The following is a 21972-nucleotide window of genomic DNA, read 5'->3' as shown; positions in this document are numbered from 1 at the left end:
TCCCTCACCTTTCTTCTGTGCCTCAGCTTCCTTCTCTTCCCTAGGCTTGTGAGGACTTAAAAAATTAAAACAGCACTTACTATGTGCTAGACACTCTTCTAAGTGCCTTTTATGTAAGAACGTACCATCTGAACATCCCTGTGGGGAAGATACTATTACCGGCCCTCTAATATGGGGGGACACTGAGGCACAGAGAGGTTCAGTAATTTGCCCGAGATCTCACAGCTAAGAAATGATGCATTTTGGGTTGGAACCCATGGAGTCTTGATCCAGAGCCCACACCCTTTAGCAACTCTGCTAGAACACCTCTTATCTTCATGTACTAACACAGCCAAAGTATTCAGACTGGGCCTAGCCTGGACTCCGAGCTGAATAAATGCCAGCTGTTATTGTTTTACTAATCTTCTGAGTAATAGAAGAACAGCTCCAAGATATTAGCTGAAAAAAAAAAAAACACCACAAGAAACCCCAGAAAGGTCCCCTATAGCTGGTCCCAATTATGTAAAAAGAAGAACCCAAACATGCTATGTTTGCAGACACACACACACACACACACACACACACACACGGAGGAAGGGGTCCCCACTGATAGCAGAGGCTCCCTCCAGGGGGAACGGCACAACAAGGAACATGTACTTCTTTTACTTTTTTCTGTATCTATTTCTGTATTTTGAACATGTATCTTTAAAAAGTAAAAATAAAAAAGGTATTGTTGTGTTAGTTGTGTAACACAAAAAGCATTAGTTTTAAAGGCAGGATATGCGATTGCATATGCAGCATGATGTCAGCTGGGTTTAGAAATGTACAGAAAGGAAGGCCAACGGGAACGGAATGGCCTCGAATGTGCACTGACGCTGCTGTGGGGGGTGGTGAATGATGGGTGATTTCTTCTCTCTCTGCTGCTCTGGGTTTTCCCAAGTGCCAATGATGCGCATGCTTTCTTTTTTTTCCTATAACAAAAACTTGAAGTTTTTTAAAGCAAAGCAGAGTATGAAGCTCTAGCGGGAGCTGCCCGAGTTTGGGTCGTGCCCCGGGGAGCAGCAGGGCCTGGTGGTCCAGTGCAGCCCCAGCTGGAGGTTGCCCCGCCCCTCTTGGGCCACTGCCTGGAGCTGGGACGGAGCCTAAAACCACATCCCTTCCCTCCCCTGCCCCACTGGTCCCAGTCCTCTGGCCTAAGAATTTCCTTGTTCCAGAGACATGACCAACTCCTGAACAAGGGGCGGCGAGATGAATTATTTCTCTAAGAGAAAGAAAAAAATAAAAATAAAACCAACCTATTCCAACAGGTTCCTGGGCTCCCGGCCCACTGTTGATTCAAAATTGTGATGTAATTCTCACCAAAAGCAATAACAGGATTGAATCTCTTCCTATCTTTGCCTGCAGACCCACCCAATGTTCTTCCCTTCAAGGAAGGGAGGGGGTGGGGGTAAGAAGGAGGGGTGGTTATGTGCCAGGCCGGGGCAGAGGGACAGCTAGAACCCCGGTCTTGGAGGTGACACCCAGTCCACTTGCTAACAAGTCTAGGCACCACTTACCAGACCCTCCCAACAACCTCATGCAGCAGATAGCACTAAACCCATTTTACCGATGAGGAAACTGAGGCTCAGAAAGGTTACCTTAGCCAGGGCCACACAGCTTTAGTGAGCAAAGGAGCCAGAATCTGACTCCACACCTCACTTCCAATGAGTTTTGTTTTATACAAGTAATTCATTCCCTTGATTGAAACAAATGAAGCAAACAAACAAAATAAAGTGTGAAGTAAAAGAAAAATTTCTGATGGCTGCTAACAGCTCAGAGCTGCCTCCCTCCGCAGGTGACTACTCTTGCCTTGAGATGCTTGAGATGCTTGGGAGGTTATGTGACCCCCACCGATCACCCACACACCACCCTGCAGCCGTTAGCTAAGGGTATTAAGAGTATTGGTAACAGCCCGGCCCCATGCCAGTGGATGGGGCAAACTATGGTGTCATTCACACGCCATACATCTCTGCTCATCCTCTGGCCTCCCTCTTGCCCTTTCAGGTCCCTCCTTCGAGCCCTCCCTCAATAAGTCACTTGTGGTAAACCTCAGACTCTGCTTCTTGGGAACCATACCTAAGAGACACTTTCCACCCAAAAATGGCTACTCTCCATAGGTAACCCCCACTAACAATTTCTTGTGTTCTTTATTCCAGAAAACCACCAAGTGCATGCACATTAGATTACATTTTCCCCCCTAAAAAAAGTGGGGAAATTCTTATGCTACCTGTTGTGTGCAGCTTGCCCTGTTCATGTAACTGGTCCTGGTCATCTCACCATTTCTGCACACACAGCGTTGCCTAAAGCAGGTGTCTTGATGGAGCTGTTGGGAATACTCACATTCGCAGTGCAGATTGGGTAAACTGATGTTCAGGCTGACGTCAATTTTGCCCCCACTGTCCTTATCCGGGTCATCGACGTAGAGCTCGTTCACGCTGAGGGAGACAAGCATAAGCTTCGTTGAGACAGGTGCACCCACCCCGGCTGTAGGGGACAGCTAGGGACACTTCACTTGGTGACTAATGCTCCAATAACCTGGACTCCCCTCTGGGGGGAGCCTGCGCCTGCTCAGGCACAGGGGAGCGGGGCTCCCATCTCCTCGGCGCTGTCCAAATGCTGGCCTTCCCACACAGAGGAAGGGGTTGAGGTGATGGTAAGACACGGCTTCGGAGTCAGATTCAAGTTCCAATCCTGGCTCTGCCACTTTCTGTGTGAACTTGGACAGAAAACGGCACCTCTGTGAAACCATTTGTTATATGGGGTTACCACCCCCCACTGTGAACGGGGGGGGGGGTCTGAACACTTCAGTGAGAACTGTGGGTCTCACCAGGGATCAGAGCCTGGCACCTGCAGGCACACGGCACCTTTCCCCCTCATCTCTTGTGTGCCTCTCCCACCCACTGTGAAGCTGGGGATCCCATCTTCAAGTCTCATCTCTTACAAACACCTTGGGAGGTCATCAAGTTAGAGAACCAAGCTAATGTATTAGTTTCCTGTGGCTGCTGTAACAAATTGTCACAAAGTTAATGGCTTAAAACAACACACATTTATTATCTTCTCCATCTGGAGAAGAGCCTGCAGGGCTGCAGGGCTGCACTCCTGCTGGCTCCAGGAGAGAATCCGCTTTTTGCCTTTTTCAGCGTCTGGAGGCCGCCTCAGCTCACAGCCCCTCCCTCCATCTTCAAAGCCAGCCACGTGGCATCTTGTCTCCTCTCTGACCTTCTCCCTCTTATAAGAACTCCTGTGATTTCATCCTGCCCACCTGGAAAACTCAGGATCGCCTCCCCATCTCAAGACCCTTGACTTAATCACATTTGTAAAGTTCCTTTTGCTACAAAAGGTAACATTCACAGGTTTTGGGGATAGGGTCGTGGACATCTTTGGGGGGAGGCATAGTTTGGGGGAGGTGGCTCCATGGACAGCCATGACACCTGACTGTTGGGGACAGTGGCATCACACTGGGATATCTGTTAGCAACACACATTTATCCAGCCAACACTTTCTGAGCACCTAACCTCTCAGGCACTAGGAAGAGTGAAGGACCAGCCAGATGTGGTCTCTGCCTTCACCGAGCTTACAGACACCACTGCCTCCTATAGAAATACCTTATACCAACTACGATTACTGCTCTGACGGGAAGCTGTGGGTGGCGTGAGAGGGATGGACGGGCAGACTTCTGTGGGGAGACGGGAGTTGAGATCTGAAGGAGGAGGCTGTCCTGGCAAACAGCAGAGGCGGGAACCTGGGAAGGGCACGGCTCCTTTGGGAACTGGATGAAGGTCACTGTGGTTGCAGTGTTGAACAAAGTGGGGTGTGGGGTGCAGTCAGGGGCCCGGTCAGGAGGGCTCCGAGGCCATGGAGACGCCTCACACTCCATCCTAGCAGGGTGCCACGGTCAGGCCTGCACTTAAGGCTCCCTCTGGCTGCTGCAAGGAAGACCCAACAGGAGGGGCGACTGCACCGGCGAGATAAGACCAGAGGCTGCTGCAGCTCAGGTGAGAGATGGCGGCCTGGCCGGGGCGCTGTGGGGATGGACAGGAGGGGAGGGTGTGCCAAAGGAGGCAGGACTGGCTGATGGAGGGGGCGTGAGGGTGGGTCGAAGGAGGCACGCAGGCCAACTGGAATCATGCAGAGGGCTGGGAGTCCCTGGAAGAGAGGAATGGGACTGGTGGGGAGGGAAAGGTACCGAGTTCCGTGCTGAGCTCGAGGTGTCTTAGGGACACACCCCTGAGGAACCGCTGAGTGGACATTGGAGGACCGTGTCTGAAGCCTGGTTCCCAGATAATTCCCCACGGGGACAGAGGGCTGAATCTAAAGGCCAGCTCAGTGGCCAGCTATAGGCAGTGCTTGAGGAGGCCCCCTGGGTCCTGTGCACAGGATGTAAATAAAATAAAAGACTGCAGCTCTAAATGTTTAGATTCTACAAGAGTCAGCGGCCACCTCTTTGGGCAAGAATGAGTCGCCAGGGCGAGAGCATTTTGTTTTTACTAAGGTCCTGCCTTTGCGCCCCTAGCCCCTAGTGCGATACAGCTGGAGTTCAGTTAACAAGAAACGGTGGGCTCAGAAACACCCCCGGGGCTTGTTTCCTTGTGAGGGTCACGAGGGTGTGCCTGGAGACGAGACTTGACAGGCCTGGCTGGGCCTCAGATTGCTGGGCCTCCAGCCCATTAAGCCAGGAAAGGCCCTATCGGGCCTGTGTGCATTCACACCATCCCATCTGCCCCTGTGAAGTGTCCTGATCTCCATTCTAAGGAAACTGAGGCTCAGAGAGGGTGTGCCCCACCCCCAAGATCACACAGCAGGAAATGGCTAAGCTGCAACCCTAACCCAGGTCTGCCTTCTGCCCAAGCCCCGGGACTCACTCTGCCTCCCTCGCGTTTGTCCTTAGCACCCAGGGTCAAGAGAGAAAATGAGGGGGGCCCTGGCCCTCTGAGGCCACAGGGTGTGGGAAGGGAAGACAAGGGCCTGTGCTTGGCAGGTTCACAGCGTTGGCCCACATCAAAGAACAGGAAGAACAAATGAGCCAGTGGGAGAGCAGCGAACAGGATCATGGGAGGTTACGCTCCAGGACGGACTTCTCCACAGCCAAACGCTCCTTCTTAGCCTTTCGTGCCCAATTTCCACCCCAGCCTTAAACTGCAACTCAGGAGGGTTGTTGAGTAATGAGACTGCTGGGTGATTAACAGAATGGTCACCAAGGGAGAGCCCGTAGCTTCCCTTCCCAGCCCAGTGAGACTCTTCCTTGAAGCTACTCACCTCTCCCACCTGGAGGGGCGTGGCTTCTGCACATCACTGGGGAATTGTGGGATGATGTCATCCCCTGGCAATCCTCTGGAGGTGACCTCAGCGCAGAGCGAGGTGAATCCTAGGTGTGGCGCCAAGGTGAGCTCACCCTCGAGGCCCCAGGAGGCCAAGCTCCCTGTTGCTGCCCAGACAAAGGGGCTGAAGTGCTGGGGAGGGGCAGAAACAGCACTGACCTGCAGAGCTCGGGGCCAGTCTGGTTATGTAAGGCTTGAACTGGCTGCTCCCAGGCGCCTTCCTAAAGGGCCCTGGGCTGTGGGATAAACACAGTTCAATCACCTGTGCCGCCCGCCCGATGAGGTCAGTGTGGCCACCTTCCATGTCCAAATGTTCCAGGGCTGCTGGCTTCCTGCCACCCCCGGCCAGTGCCGCAGCCTCACGCCCAGCTGCCATTCGCAGGTGCCTGCCAAGGCTAGCTAATCTTATTGCCTAGGGCTGAACTGATTTTAAAAGGTGAATGATGGCCAGAATAAGCCCATCTGTTGCTAAAATAAATGCTTTTTATGGATTCACTGCTGTTTGGGGACTCTCATGGGCCTGATTCCTTGTCACAAGCCAGAGCGATGAGAAGACCCACGGGGCAGTGGCAGACAGATATGAGCTCACCTCCTGGCTCTCCCAGTAAGAAGCTGGGGGACTGGGGACAAGGTGCTTCTCCTCTCTGAGCCTTGGTTTCCTCAACTGTAAAACTGGGAAAGCTTTCTATGAAGTTTAAAGATAGGCAAAAATTAATCTATAGTAATAGAAGTCAGAATAGTGCGGAGGGCAGTTACTGACTGGAAGGGAACCTTCCAGCTGGTGGAAATGTGTTGTCTTGATGGGATGATGGTGACAAGGGTGTAAATACAGGCAAACATTGAAGTCTCACCTTTAAGATTTGTGTACTGTGCTATCTGTAAATTATATACACCTCACTAAAAAAGAAAAAAGAAAAAAAAAGGAAAGAATAGAAGGAGGGGAGGGAGAAAAGGAGGAAAGAAGGGAGAAAGAAGAAAGAGGGCTAAGGATTCCAGCTACTTCCCAGGGCTGTGTGAGGACTGGCGATAAAGTGTCAGGCTGCCTGGCCAGGGGTGCGTACGTCACTCACTTATCTCGAGGGCCTAGCACAGGCCCTTCTCCGTAAAGAGAATACGGTATCACAGTGAAAGTCCAGGCTCCCAGGGTTCAAATCTTGGCTCCGCCACCTACTGGCTGACCTTGGCCAAGGGGCTTTGCCTCCATCAGCAGCAGTTTCCCCAGATATAAAACAGGGACAATCATAGACAGGGTACAATTGTAGTAAATAGTAAGTGCTCAATAAATGTCCACTACTTTTAATGTTACTAAGATCAGTGTTTACCGAGTTGATGATAACAGGTGGACCAGCAGCATCCGTCTCGTCCCATTGTGGTGAGGATTAAACACGTATATGTTAGGTGCCCATCCCAGCCCTGGTATATGCTAAGGCCTGCATTAAACTTGGCCTTGCTTATAGCGAATCAGAGGAGACGTCCCTGCTGAGCTCCCAGCTGGTGCCAGACACGACGCTGGGGGCTTTCACATCTACATGTGACAGCATCTCATTTAACACACAGAACAAGCCAGTGTTTCATAGGGGCTACTTTTCTCCCTTCACAAGGATGAATCCAGGCTCAGAGAAGGCAGATGAAGACTGTCACCTGACAGGAAGAGGCAGAGGCCAGGTCTGAACCTCGAGCCACCAGAGCCCCAAGCCATGCTCTTTCCGTTGCATTACATGGGATGGGACAGGAATCAATGAAAAACTGAGGGCAAGTCACCGCGAGAAGACCTGGGATGCAGGAGTCACCATCTTTCTGATAATCTTCAGACGCCCAAGTACCCACAGGGCATGGAGGTGCTCGGGGGCCCTCTCCCTTTGTGCCCCACAAGCCTCCCTGCCACCTCCACCTGCCACACCCCGTGGATGGCAGCACCTGACACCCCTAGTGGATGAGGGCTCCCTGAGCCACCAGCACGGAGCACATGCTCACAACCTCTGTGGACGTTACAAACGGAAGAAGTAACGAACTGCGCTGGTGGGGGACGCCAGACAGTGTCAGGGAGTCGGGCGGATTGTGTGGGGGTGGGTAAGCCATGGCCATGTAGGGACAGAAGGAGTGAGAGACTGGGGAGGTAGGAGTGGGGGAGCGTAGGTGGAATGTGATGGAGGGCCTTGAAATTCTCGGCTGAGGCGTGAGTCCTATGACATCGATGGAAAACAATTTTATTTGCTTTTAGAAGAGCACTTGAATAGTTCAGATTCCTGCCCAGAGTCGCTGACCTCCATGCTTAATAACTGGATTTAATGGAAACTTACACAGCAGTGAGGCCCGCAGCAAGAACCAGGAGTGGGAGAGGGAGGTAAAGGACGCAGGTTATGTAAGCAAGCTCTCTGGGCCCGTGCGTTTTACGTCCTGGCCACTCCAGGTTTAAGTGCGTTATTACCGACCAGGTAGTAATGTCCACAAATCAGCCCTTCGCAGACATCTAGTCCTGTCCCCACTCGTTCTCTACAGCCATTGCCCTAGGAACCCTCAGCCTCTCTGCCCTGGCCTCCAGGGTCACCCCACCCCAAACCCATCTGCACACCGGGTAAGTTTCCTGAGGCACGAACCTGATCCTATCACTCTGTGCTCAGAAGCTTCAGGCCTCCTATTACTCCTTCATGTGACAACTGTGGCTCTCGACCTGGCCCTCAGTGGGTGACCTGGGCTCCTCCTCCTGGTTGAACCACTGGCCTCCCCACTCTGGGTCTGCTAGGGGAACATGTGAGGACCCAGTTCAAGGTAAGGCAAGCTCCAAGTTCCCACCGGGTGGCCAATGGCCTCCTGGAGTTCTGACTGCCTGTTCGGCCACCTCACCAGGGATGGTGCACTGAAGTCTTCTGGCCAACTGTTCTGTCCAAAAAGCAGTGGCTCCCAGGCCGGGGCTCCAAAATGCTTAATTTTGGAAAATTAAGAAAAGGGTGGTGGGATGACAGGCCAGGGTGACACTCTGGCGTGAGACAGACCTGGGTTTCACTCTGGTTCCACCACTTATATAAACCTCATTGTGGTTTTAGCCTCCCGGTGCCTCAGTTTCCCCAGCTGTAAAGTGGGGCTAAAGCTGACAGTTGTACCTACCGCAAGGGGTTTTGTGACGATTACCTGAGCTGATCATCATAAAGTGCTAACCTGGGTGGCTGGCACTCGCTCACTTACTATAAATCAGAACTGGAAATTATAATGAGTTGTATTATGCTATAAATGATCAATGGGGAGTCCCAGTTTCTTATTATAAATCAATTTCTTATTATAAATCCTCATCAGGTTAATAATTAAGAGTAGCCAGAGCCCGGGCAGTAAAAGGCTAGAATGTTCTGTGGCCATGTTCTCCGATGGGTGGCAGGGGCGGGGCTGGAGTGTACTGCTCCCCTAGAAACACAGGCCTCAGAGCACCCCGTGGGGCCAATTTCCCAAGGATAATTAATGGCCTGTCCTGGGCCCAGGTTGGAGTCCAACCACCCAAACAAACAGGCCTCTCTCCCACCAGGCTGGGCCAGAATAGCGTCTTATGTCACTGATAACCACAGGCCAGGGTTGGACCAATGTTGATCCAACCAGCGGTGACCTCATTTCCTTGGGTTACAGTCTCATGGGGGGTGGAGGGCCGACCCACTGTGGTCACACAACTGCCAGGGAGGGCCAGTCTCCCACAAAAGGAAAAGAATTGTGACCTTTGGTTCTTCCCAAATTGGCAGTGCTTTCCAGGGGTCAGACAAGCTTCTGAATACAGGAAAAGACCCCAAAGGAGCTATCCTTTTTCCCTCTGGGTTTTTCTGAAGTGTCCTCAGTCCTTATCCCTGTAGACTCCCTTTGGGCAATTTCTGTACCAGGGTTAGGTGGCAGCAGAGAGAAACGGGGCACTAGGGTCATGTATCATCATAGATGGAACCTCAGGCCCAAACAGGTCTCTCTCTTCTCGTCCCCACTTCCCTCCCTCTCTCCAGCCACGCACATTGCAAATGGAGAAATGCTTGTTAGCGCAGGGCTGCACACAAAGTGGACACTCAATGAATGACTTCTCGTGTTTTGATTCCTCCCCTCACCTTCATCTTTCTTCCTCTCCAGGGACATGGTGGGACCACAGTGTTCAGGATGCCCCAGGAGCCAGGAAAAGGAAGTTCTGGAGAGGGGGAGGGGACAGGGCTGTGGGAACACTGTGCTTTTGGGACAGGAGTGAGCGCTGCCCTGGATAAACAGAAAGCACTGTTCAGGCTTGCTAGAGCAGCTCTGCACCCAGCAGGTGCGGCGCCACCTGCTTCAGGTGCAAGCTCTGACGTCAAAACTTACTTGCCTGGGGCCCCCTGCCTCAGCACCCTACCTCACTGTAGGTTGGGCTGACAAAGGGCTTACTAAGCCACCCCTCCAATGTCAGCAGCAGGGGAGGGCGGCCAGTTCTTAACTCAAGGGAGGGGACAAGGAAATGAACACTGAAGGAGCACTTAGCACCTGTGCCAGGTGCTAAGCAGCTTTACCACCTTTTTCAGTGTTAGGTGGGGAATAAATATGCTGTCAATAAATGCGCGAAGAGATATGGACCTATTGATGTTAAAGTATATCTAGTGCTACCACAATACCTTTCAGGCATACCTCGTTTTATTATGCTTCGCTTTATTGCACTTCATGCGTGTTGTGTTTTTACAAATGGAAGGCAAGACCCTCCACCAGCAAAAGGATTATGACGCATTTTATTGTGGAGGTCTGGACCCGTAATATCTCTGAAATATGCCTGTAATCTTGTTTAAGCCTCACAAAATACCACATACCTCCTCTATCTGCTACCCTACTTTGTTTTTCCCTTCAGAGCCCTTATCACTAATTGATATGTTCTAGTGGGGTTTGCTTGTTGACTCTGTCCACTGCTGGCATTTGCAGCTCCTTTGAGCTTGGAACCTCTTAGCAGGGCATAAGGCAGACCTGGCCCCTGACTTCTATGGGCTCAGGACCGAGAATGATTGCCATTAACAGGCAGCAGCGTGTACAGGGCCTGGCCTGACTCGGTCCCACCTGCCCTATGTGCTACCTTCTCTGCTTGCTCCCTGGACTCCAGCCACACCAAGCCTTCTCTCTGCTCTTCACACACACCAGGTAATTCCTGCCTCAGCCTTCGCACTTGCTAGCACCCCTGCCTGAAACAGGTAAAGCCTCCCACCTGGTGCCTGGGGCATAGTCAGGGCTCCTTCCTTGTTGCTGTCAACATATGTACGCCTCTCATCTTGCTCAGGACATGAGGGGCCTGCACAGTAATCCTCCCAGGACTTGGGGTACAGCCTGGAAAGCTCAGCGGGTGCCTGTTGCACAGCAGGTCCTTCATAATGCCAGCAGGTCTCAGATCTCCCTGCTTCCACCTCCAACTCATGATGGGGTGACCCTTAGACGTCAATGGCCCAACTGTGACGGAAGATACTTGGCTCAGACAGGCCAAGTATCCATTAGGGGCTGGGTGTGTGTGTGGGGGGGAGGAGGACACACACTCCTTTCTCTGACCCCTGCAAGGTCAGGGATCATATCTTGGGAAGCAGGTAAGCCTCCCCAGACCTGGAAGGGAGTTATGACTCTGATTCACTGTCCCTTGTTTGGCCAGCAATATTGAGACCCAGAGAGGTTCGGCAACTCACCCAGCATCCCACAGCAAAGTGGTAATCGAGCAGAGACCTGGCCCTGGGTCTCCTGATGCCTTGGCCAGTGCTCTGTCTCTCATTCCATGAGGCCTTCTGCCACCAGGGTTAGGTTCAGAGGGACAGGGAAGGCAAACGCTCCCGTGCCAGTGGAGGGTAAGAAGCTACATCCAGAGACAAGGGAGGAGAGATGGCAGGTCTCAGGAGCCACCTACTAATTGCATGACCGTGGGCAAGTCCCCTGCCCCTCTGAACCTCAGTTTCCTCATCTATAAAGAGGGGATGACTGCTACCCAAGGCTGTTTGAGGATTCAAGGTGGTAATGCTTATACAGCACCAAGGCTCTCTTTGGGCTAAGCAGCAGCTATGTTTGCAGTTTCCTATTGTCTTGTAGCTGAGAGGGAGGCAAAGGAAATCAAGAAATTCCATTGAGTGAAAAAGAAAATGCCAGTGTTGAACAGGGGAGTGAGTGGCCAGGACCCAGCCCCGTGATGACTCTTGGTTGTAAATATGGAAACAAAGAGGCCTGGAAGCCTCAAGCCCATGGCCTAGGCCAAGGCAGGAAGCTCCTGGGCCTAAGCCCCTCTCAGAGGGCCGTCGGATAAGGCCGTGACTGAATAATTCCAATGGCATCTGTGTTACACACAGCCCAGAGCATTTGTTAGGAATTAGGATGGATTCACAATGTGTCAGTCGCTGCCAGGAAGCCCACACCAATTCCTCACTGAGTGTGGGCCTGGGAAGAGGGCAGGGGGCTTAGCTGAGGGGCCGGGCTCTGATGTCAGCACCGTCGCCCCCTCGCATAGGAAGCTGCAGGGTTTCTGTGAGAGCTTCCAGCTTTAACACCAAATGACCCTGATGATTCAGAGGAAAAAAGCCCCCTGGCCAAACAAAGGGACAGCAAAGAGAGCAAATGATTTCTGTTCATTGGGGGACTCAGAACTCCCCTCCGCCGTACCCCCCCACACATACACACACAAACACAAGCTGAATTCTTTCTTCAGCTTTAACAAGTCAGCATTCACTTTTGCTCTAACTTTAAAACCCTTTTAAGAAACAGGAGAGCCGAGCCTCAGACTCGGCACTGGCAATTGGAAGCTTCTGAGGTTTCTCTCCATTTGAAAGCCCCTCCCTCTTCTCATCTGGGAAAGCTCTGGAATGTCCCACGGGGGTGGGGGATGTAACTTACACTTCTGTCGTTATGAATCCGGTGAGCTCCGAAAGGAAGAGGAAGAGGATGAAAAGGCAGCAGCAGACAGAGACTGGAAGAAACAGAGACACACCGTAAGGGTGGGGGGCACTGGCTGGGGAGGCCGGCCCCTCCCGCCCCCCGCCCTCCCTCTGCCCTCAGAGAAAAGCTGCTTGGAGGGCGGGGGAGGCCCCACTCCCACCTGCACACCCTCCAAGCCCCCTCCTACCCTTGGCCTCAGTATGAAGCAGAAAGGGGGCCGCCTTTAGTTCTGATCTGACCCGCCCTAGGGACCGACCCCACTACAGGCAGAGCTTTCTTCCACAAGAACCCTTTAAAGCAGAGGTCAGTCAAAAACGGAGGCCACAAAGTGGTGGCCCCCAAAAGTGTTCTGTTTGGCTTGAGGGATACCTATTTTAAAGTTTGGAGTTGACATTGAACAATCCAGAGATAAAAAGTCCAGCTTTCCGGCGGCTCCAGACCACTCCAGCCCGTTCCCACAGGGGCCAGAGCTCACCAGTTTGCCGCAGGCCCCACCGCTCCCTCGTGCCTCCCTGATTCCCAGGCAGTGTCCATTGTGGTATGTGACCACCTCCTGTGGCATATCACATGTGCCCATGTCCCCATCAGGAGGAAAATGAGGATGCTGAGCGTTGTGCTGCAAGAGAAGGGGCCACTCTTTATGGAAGTGAGGAATGGTCCAAGGCTGAAATGCAGAGACTGGAAGAGCTCCAGGGTCAGCCCAGTGCACTCGTATTCACTTCGCCTGCGTGGCCTCTGAAGATGTTGGAGTTTGTGGCCCTGGAGTCACTCCCTGGGGCAGAACCTAAGTACCCCGGGATCTGGCCCTCATCTCTGGACACTCTCCCAACATCCAAGCAGCCAGTCACATCAGGCCTAACTATGCGTCTCGTTTCTGTTCCTTTGCCTGGAGTGACCTTCCCCATCTTCCCTCCTCTTCCATGGTCATCCTCTCTGTGTGGTGAACTCCTACACATCCTCCCAGGCTGAGGCCCAGCTCCAATGTCCCTGGAGCTGGCCACTCTTTCCTCTGTGTTCCCAGCCTTTGCTTGAAGACTTTTCACATTTTAATGGTTATCTGTGGCTGTTTCCCCCACTAGACTGACATCCCAGAAGGCAAAAACTTCACGGCTCCAGGGCCTGACCCAGGGCCTGGCACACTGTAAAAGGTAAGGCAGGAGTCAGCCCCCCAGAGGGCAGAACAAGGGCTGAGCAGCCCTCAGCTGGGCTTATCACAGGGCCAACACGGTGAGCAAGAGCACGATGTGAGCATGGTGTGTTCCTGGGTAAGGTACTTAACCCTGCCTCGGTTTCCCCATCTGTAAAATGGCAACAGTAATAGTACGTGCCTTATGGGGCTGCTCTGCAAATGTCCACACCGCAGGGCGAGGCTGGAAATAGTGCCTGGCAGGTAATAATGGCTCAAGCATTAACTCATTATTAGGACTTTCATCAGAGAGACCTTGGAAGGTTTGGTGTTTTGGGGAAGGTGATATGACAAATGGGTTGATCCTTAGTGTCCTGTAAAGAGAAAAAGGTTCCCAGTCCTACTTGCTGATTCTGCTACATTCTTGACAGACTGCACCTGGACTGGCCGAGCCATTGCCCTGGACGCTGACATCAGTTATTAATTATCGTCATCACGGTCATCACCACTGTTGTTGTGATTATTATTACTTTTATCTGTCTGTCTGTCTGTCTATCTATCTATCTATCTATCATGAACAGTCAAAGATGCATTCTGGCGAGGAGGAAGAGAATGAGTGTTTGTTGGGCACCTACCAGGTGCCCTGCTGTGGGAGCATTGTAGACACCTTGCCATTGCACACTCCCGACAGGGGGCATGAGCCCATGTGAAGGGCGTATAAATGGACGTGAAGAGAGACAAAGAGACTAGCCCAGAACTACACTGGGGGGACAGGCCTGGAACCTGTGCATTCTAGAGCCAAGGCCCTAAGAAAAGGAACCCCAAGAGTTCTGGGTCCAAGTGAAGGGCGGGACAGGGACATCCCGAGTCCCCAACTAACTGCGAAAACCACACACACGAAGATATGGGGGTTATCAGAATTACTCCCCAATCTCCCAAACTTGGAAAAAGCCGTATAGGGCAGCATTAAAGGGTTTTACTTTTTTCTTTACTTGGAAGAGATGATACACACATAGGATAAGAAGCGTACTCAAGCTGCCTGAAGAGGCGCATTATGGGAGTCTTTTCCTGGCTCCTGACCCCACAGCCCAGAGCTGTGGCCCTTAAAGTCTTGTGTACCTCTATTAGCACATGAGCATAAATGTATAAATCCTTTTTTCTTCGCTCGAAACAAACAGCAGCATAATATACACACATCTTTTCAGCTGTGCTTTGTTCACTCCGCAATCTATGTCTAAGCAGGTATCACATTAGTTTACACAGAGTGGCCAGGTTTGTTTGTTTTTATGGCACAGAAGTGAATTTCCAATGTCTCCTCCAGCTGCTGAGCAAATCCACTGCAGGGGGTCAGCTGTCAATCAAAGTTCCGTGGCTCATGCCCTTCTCCTTCTCACCTGCAAATTGCAGTTAAAATGTGTGCTGGGGAAAAAAACCCCACCGAGCGGGCCCAACACCCCTCACCTGAATCCTGCACTGTTTCTGAACAGCATCGTATCACATGGGACCCACGTAGCAGAACCCTTTTCACCCCTCCCACCCCACCCTCAGCCCTAGCAACCTATCGGGTGCTGCAATGATGAACAAGCACAAAATAAGACAAGGTTTTTGAAGGTCAATGCTGACGTAAGCCAAATTCAGGTCTGCCGGCTGCCTTCCTTGCCCCAAGCCTGCTACTGGGCCCCCAAGTTCTCACTCTGTCAAGATCGGAGGTGGAGAGACAGGGCTGATAAGGCCTCTTCCTGAACCCCATGTGCTTTGTTCCAGGCTTGCAGGAACCCTGGTCAACCTGGCAGGTGGACACGATGAGCACGGAGTCTGCTCAGCTGAAAGCCAAGGGTTCGATAGCCCCGATCACACGTGCTGTGTCTGTTCCCCCCACCCCTGGCCCCAGATCGGGAGGACTGAACAGGTGTCTCAGCACCATGTGGCCTCAGGGTCTAGCACAGAGCCTGGGTCAGAGAAGGTACGAAACAAATACCTGTTGAACGAATGAATGAAAAATGCAAAGGCAGGTAGGAAGCATTTCAGCCAGAATTGCCTCTGATTCTGAAGGCTCGATGAGGGTTTTTCAATCCATGTTTGGGCAAAGATGCTAAGACTCTGACTCCAGCCTTCCGAGACTGACTCAGGCACTAGACAGTCGGAATGTGACCCCAGGAGAATGCTTGCAAGTGGGCAACCTGGGGCAGCCAGCAAAGGGGGCATTGGACCCAAGATCCAAGATTCCGGGAAGTCAATGAATTTTGTCCAAGGTCAAAATTCTTAATGCTTATGAGGAGCAGGCAAAATTCAAAGCCAACCCGTGAGTCTCCGAGGCCCCTGCGGGTTCCTTCAGTTATTAATAGCACTTATCACGACGTCAGGAAATGGTGTTTGTGTGTCTGCTGCCCCGCTCGGCCCTGCGCTCCTCCAGGACAGAGACCAAAGCCCCTTCAACGTGGTCGCAGTACTTGGCACGGGGCCTGGCCCCAGGACCTGGTTCATAAATATTTGTTCACTGCACAGTAGCAAAAGGCTGGCTTCCCAGGCCGCACACCTTTCCTCTGTGTAAGGGAATTTGCCGCTGTGTGCTGTGGCTAGGACCGCAACACAGACCACGTCTCCTGAGGGCCATCTGGCAGGAAGGCACCTTCTAAATTTTACAGCACGTGTGCCCTTCGACCCAGTAACTCCTCTTCCAGGAAAGTGACCTTACACAAATAACCATACAAGGATACAAAACTCTATGGACAAGGACGTCTGCAATAGCAGTAAACTGAAATCAGAAATGCCCGCCCTCAGCGAGCTGGTTACATAAACCGTGGGTCGCCCAGAGAACGGAACGTGCACAGCTGGAAAGAAGAATGGTGACTGGTTATGTGTTGGTGTGACGGTGTCTAGGACGTGTCAGCTGAAGAAACGGCAGGGAAGACGGTGTGGGTGCAAAGCATGCTCCCATCTGTGCTTCAAACAATGATACAGGCATATCAAAGCCTGCCTACCGTATATACTTTTTTCAATTCTAGAAGGATACACACCTGCTTGTTAGACATCCTTATCAAGGGAGAGACTGTGGAGAACTGAGAAGAGGTTTGAGCTCTTAGTCGGTGGCGGGAAAGGGACAGATAGAATAAGCCCCTTTCCTCTTCTCATGCCCCCCCGAATATCCTTTCTGTGGGGATCAAGGCACAAAGTGTCACAGCTTCTGTGGTCACAGACACTCAGGGTTCTGTGGGCTCCAGGAGAATGGTGATAAGAAGTGTCATCCATGCACCGAGAACTTAGCACATACCCCACACTTGACAGGCACGATGTCCTTTAATCCTCAGATTGAGAGACTGAGGCTCAGAGAGGTAAAGTGACTTGCCCAAGGTCACCTAGCTGCCAAACGGGAACATGAACCGGGATCTGTGGGACTCCTGAGCCTGCAAGACAAACAGCCCTTCCCCGGAGATGTAGAAACCCAGGACGCGAGAAGGCATCCACAGTTTCAAGGAGCTGAGCTGGAGGGAGGGAGAGCCAGGCAGGGCTGGCCAGGGTGGGGCAATCCCCGAGGTCATCCCCCTACCAAACAATGGCCTGCGCTGGGAGGCCACAGTGGACGCCAACTTGACTGCCCAGCTCCAAGGGACATCCAGGGGCAGGGTCCCGCTCCCACACCAACCACTCGGGTGCAGGGAGGCCCACCCGAGTCCCAGTCCTGGCTCCACCTTTCGTAAGCTGTGAAACTTCAGACAAGTCACTTCACCTCTCTGAGCTCTTTTCTCTTCCGGAAAACGAAGTTCAATCATTTCTGCTTGCAGGACAATGATGCTTTGCTTTTATTTTTCCTAAATAAACTTTTTATTGTAGAGTAGTAATAGATAAAAAGATGGTACAGAAAATTCCCATACAGCCTTCTCCCATCTTCCCCTTTAATATTTTACATACCCTGGTATATTTGTCAAAAGGGAGAAATTAACACTGTACAATACTATTACTAACCAAGCTACAGACTTATTCAACTCACCAGTTTCCCCACTAATGCCATTTTTCTGTTCCAGGAACTAATCCAGGACCCCACTTTATATTCAGTCATTGTATGTCCTTAGTTTTGAATGTGTGACACTTCCTCAGTCCTTCCTTGGTTTTCAAGCCCTTGTCACTTTGGAACAGTACTGGTCAAGAGTCCTGGGGAATGTCCCAACCTGGGGCTGATGTTTCCTCATGACTAGACTGGGTTGTGGTTTGGGGGAAGATCTCACAGCAGTTAGGCACCCTTCCCATCACGTCCCGTCGCGGGTGTGTGACATTCACGTGAGGTCTCACTGTTTAATGCCAATGTCATCATTCAGTGAAGGTGCTGGCTCCACAATCAGGTTACTATGACTATTTCCTTTCCAGTCTCTTCTCTTTGAAAGCGAGTCACCAAGTCCAGCCCACACTCCAGGAGAGGAGAATTACGCTCTAAATCCTGGACAGGGACGTATTCATATATATTCTTTGGAATGCTTCGTAAGGAATAATCGCCCCTTCTTTCCCATTTATTTACATCAGTAAGGACTCATAGATCTTTTTCTTAATTCTTTGGGTTGTAAGCCAATAATGCCATTATATTGTTACTCAAACTGCCCTAGCGTTGGTCTTTGGTCTCTTCCAGGCTGGCTCCTGCTGACACACAGTATCTTTTTCTTAATCCAGAGAATTCTTTCCTTTCTGGCACAAGCTGTTCTAGGCTTATTTTGTACCCTTCCTGCCCCAGCCCAGAATCAGCCATTATTCCAAGGAGCCCTGGGTCCTTTGACTGAAGAATAAAAGGAACCAAAATCTGGGTGGGATTTTTATTTTTTTTAAATGGGTAAAGACATGTTTATGTCAAAAACACAAATATTTTAGAAGGTATAAAAAGAAAAGTAAGTCTCTTCCTGATCCCTGAGTCCCCGTTTCCTCTCTCAGGGCAGGTACAAGGGATTTCTGGGGTATCCTCCCAGACACAGATTCCACCTATGTCTTACAGGTTACGCTGAGGACAGAGATGGGACAAGGAACTATATGGAGGGCCCGGCGAGATGCCCATCATTTCTTCCCTCCTCCCCTCTCCTTTCCTCCCTGGCCCAGCAGGTCTGCAGAGGGAGAGAGGGCACAGGTATGGGGGGGTCGTGTAGGGGTGGGGGCAACGGTAAGAATGGCGGCTGGTTACTCACTGATGGCCCCGGTATACGTCGGCTGCGTAAGGTCCTTGGGTACCTTCCTGTAGATGTCAAACCTGCAGAGAGCAAAGGGGACAGACGTGAGCTGGGCACAAAGTCTGGGGCTCAGGCAGCTCGTGTGCCACATGTCTCGGCAAGCCACGATTCTTCCCAGAACCAACTCCTTTGGGACACCCCCTCTGATGGGCCCCCCACCCACAGACTGCCCTTACCTTTGCCCTTACTTCCTCATGACACTTATCAGCACCCAAGAGGACCTTGACCTCTCATTTGGGTATGTTTCTTGGTTGGTCTCCCCCCATCAGAATGTCATCCCCATGAGGGCAGGGGCCTGGCGAGCTTTTATCCCCTGCCACGTCCCCAGACCCTCGCATGGGCCTGGCACACAGTCAGCACTCAATGGGCATTGTGGAATGAACGGAACCCTCCGAGGCTCAGGTTTCTCTGACGTTGAAGGCAACAGGGAAATGCAGTCTTTCCTGAGTTCTATGACGGCACTGCTGCAATCTTGCCCGGCGTCACCTCTCCACCCCCTCTTCCCTTTCCCGCCTCCTCGTCCTTTTGTTTCCACTCCCCACTTCCTCAGGCTCCTGAAGGTTCTTCTTAACTCCAAGGCATGAGGTTAACATCCAATCCTGCCTGGGGCCCAAGTCTCAGCATCAGCTTGTGCTGGATCTGGACCCCGTTTAATGTGGGTTTCCAACCCAGACGTAGGCGCCTTTCTCTCATTGGGATCCCATTGGGGCAGAGACAGGGGTTGTGGGCTGTGGTGGCAGGATTTGGGGTTTTGGAGTCAGACAGACTCCATGGGTTTAAATATGGCCAGCTGTTTAAGAGGTAAGGCCCTGAATCAGACGGCCCTGGGTTCAAATCTTGGCTAATCTTCCTCACGGTGTGACTTTAGGCAAACGACTTCCCCTCTCTGAGCCTGTTTCCTTGTCTGTAAAAACAGGGCTACTACTGCCAGACCCCAGTAGGCTACTGAGAGGTATAAGGGAAATAAATGTCTGGCAGATCTGACATGGAGCGTTCACAGGGGAGGCTTGTCACACACTTGTCCTCCTCCCCTGCACTTGACCCTGAGCAGACAGCTATCACACGGCGAGCTTTACTGACGGCGCTCCAAGTCCACACACATCGTTCCCAGGCTCTCTGGTAGAGCCTGGCTTGAAGAACTGCTGCTCTGGCCCTCGGGGTTGACGGTCCAGCGTGTGGTTCCCCGCTGGTGATTGGGAAACAGTGTCAGTGCCCTGCCAACCCAATGCAATGACTTGGAAATCTTGCGTAAGACCTGATACTTGACTCCCATGTGCTCACTCTAATAACACGTGAACAGTGCTCGGTTTCCTAAGATCTCAGGGGAGAAACTATTTCTGTGGGCCACCGAGTTAAAAGGTACCACTTTCTCTCCTGCCTGCTCAGCCAGGTGCTTGGGCCCGTAAGGGCACTAGAAATGGGGGCTAGCAATGTGGTTGGGAAGGTGGAGTCCACGGGACTCAACAATCCATACGTACATACCTCCCTTATTCTGAAAATGCTGACCCCTTTTACCATGAGAGGCATTTGAGAGGTGAGAGCAGAAACTGTGGAGTCAGCCTGCCTAGGTTCAAATGTGACTCCACCATTGTGTGACTTTGGGCATATCACTTACTTAACCTCCCTGTGCCTCAGTTCCTCTGTCTGTAAAATGGGGCAACAACAGTAACCATCTCACAGCATAAGGGTTATGACTGAATGACTTAGAGCACATAAAGTGCTTAGAACCACGCCTGGTACCCAGGGAGTGCTATTTGAACGAGTACTGCTGTTACTATCATTAATGCTCATGTGAGTAACATTTATGACCACCTATTAGGTGCTGGGCTCTCTTTTAGGCACTAGGACACGGAGCTGAAATCGGCCTCATGCGTCTATAGTTCAGCAGCAGAGACAAAGGAATGGGAAGAGAAGGCAGTGGTGTTCCATCGTGGGGTTCGCTGGAGGCACCAGAGAACCCGGAAAAGGCCCCCGGGGTCATCCGTGAAGCTTCCTACAGGAGGTGATGTCTGAACAAAGCAGGAGGACAGCAGGAAGCGTGGGTGCAGGCAAAGAGCAGCCCAGGTAGTGAGAACAGCAAAAGCAGAGGCAAGAGGAGTGTGTATCCCGTGTGCTGGAGGCTGCGTTCACCAGCAAGTGGTGCTGGGAGGGGAACACTGGGAGTGGCCCCCCTGAGAGGTGGGAGGGGCTAACAATCCAGCTTCCTGGTCCAGTTACTACCACTCACCATCCAAGGCCCACAGGCAGAAGCTGGGCCTCACAGTTTTAAAAATATATGAACTATCATTTCAAACCTGGGAGTTTTATGGAAAGTCCGAGGCGGCACAGGGTGACAAGGTGGGGGTGGCCCAGGGCAGAGTGTCAGAACCCAGTAAGGGTGAGGAAGGAGAGACAGGAGACTGTTACATACAGGGGGACCGATCCAATAAGTAAATACAGTGAGGTAATGGGGCCCAGGTGCCTCACTGTCGGGGAAGGGAGGTACACAGAGAGAAAAGCTGAATAAACCCTGTGATGGGGAGTGGAAATGGAAGAATCGCTGTGAATTCATGGTTTTCAACATGCATAAATATCCATGTAGGTGTATACACACCATATACACATATATTTCCCAGCTCGTTCCATAGAGAGGGTCCGGGACCAATGACGGCCAGAGGACAATGGGCACATCTGGTACTCAAATCTTGGTTTCTAAATATCATTCTTTACTCAAAAGAAGTAGCTCCTTGGAGAAATGGCTAATTCCAGGGCTGGGCAGAGAAAATAAAAGATGACCTTGGAGCATCATTTCACGTCAGAAAGCAAGAAAGATGGGGACATACGAAAAGGACAAGAAACCAGTTTAATGGGGCCCACACTGGCCAAGAAAGGACAATGCGAACATTAAAATCAATAATCACAGTAATAGATTATAACCCACTGGATAAAATAGAAAGGCAAGAATCTAGATAGCTATAAATGAAGATATGAATACATTAGAAGTGTGATGAGGAACAGGCTATTTATATACCTTCCAAATACCTCCCCACAAAATCTTTACTCATTACAGAAGGAAAAAGAGTAACTTTCCAGAGAAGAAACTTGGCAGGCGGACATCATCGTAACCAAGTGACCCAGTGAGTGTCACCAGTAAGGAGACATGTCATGTGCCTCCCGATGTGACGTACTGGCGAGGGCAAACCATCACTGCTGTGGGGATTTTGCTCCAAATGCACAAGCTCAAGTGAATCATAAGAAACCGGCAAACAAATCCAAACTGAGGGCCGCGCTACAAAACGAATGGCCAGCATTTGTCCAAAGTATCAAGGTCATGAAGGCAAGTAAAGACTAAGGAACTGTCAGAGATTGGAAGAGGCGGAAGAGACGTGACCACCCAATTGTGCGGGACGTCCTAGATCAGAAAAAGGACATCATGAGACAACAGAGGGGACAT

The 21972-nt window shown here is 51.5% G+C and overlaps 1 protein-coding gene and 1 long non-coding RNA gene across 3 annotated transcripts in view; one reads left to right on the top strand and one right to left on the bottom strand.

Moving 5' to 3' along the window:
* Nucleotides 1-21972, bottom strand: part of ERGIC1 (endoplasmic reticulum-golgi intermediate compartment 1) — an 86410-nt gene that overhangs the window by 25665 nt on the left and 38773 nt on the right. Inside the window, exons 2-4 of the mRNA XM_081036157.1 lie at nt 18498-18559; nt 12168-12240; nt 2359-2453 (exon numbers count right to left, since the gene is read on the bottom strand). Of these exons, the coding sequence (XP_080892283.1) occupies nt 2359-2453; nt 12168-12240; nt 18498-18559 (230 nt within the window). The remainder of the gene's footprint in view (nt 1-2358; nt 2454-12167; nt 12241-18497; nt 18560-21972) is intronic.
* LOC308491934 lies at nt 10287-18214 on the top strand. 2 transcript variants are annotated; one of them, XR_013992429.1, is made up of 3 exons: nt 10287-10448; nt 13289-13357; nt 15100-18214. It is a non-coding gene; the product is annotated as an uncharacterized lncRNA (long non-coding RNA). The 2 variants fall into 2 exon arrangements; XR_013992430.1 differs by lacking the exon at nt 10287-10448 and adding an exon at nt 12194-12262 and having other exon boundaries at nt 12798-13357; nt 15100-18123.

This window comes from Rhinolophus hipposideros (assembly GCF_964194185.1).
Source record: "Rhinolophus hipposideros genome assembly, chromosome: 23".
NCBI classification, from domain to species: Eukaryota; Metazoa; Chordata; class Mammalia; order Chiroptera; family Rhinolophidae; genus Rhinolophus; species Rhinolophus hipposideros.
Note: the sequence above shows the minus strand (reverse complement) of the source record. Positions and strands in the feature narration are given on the sequence as shown.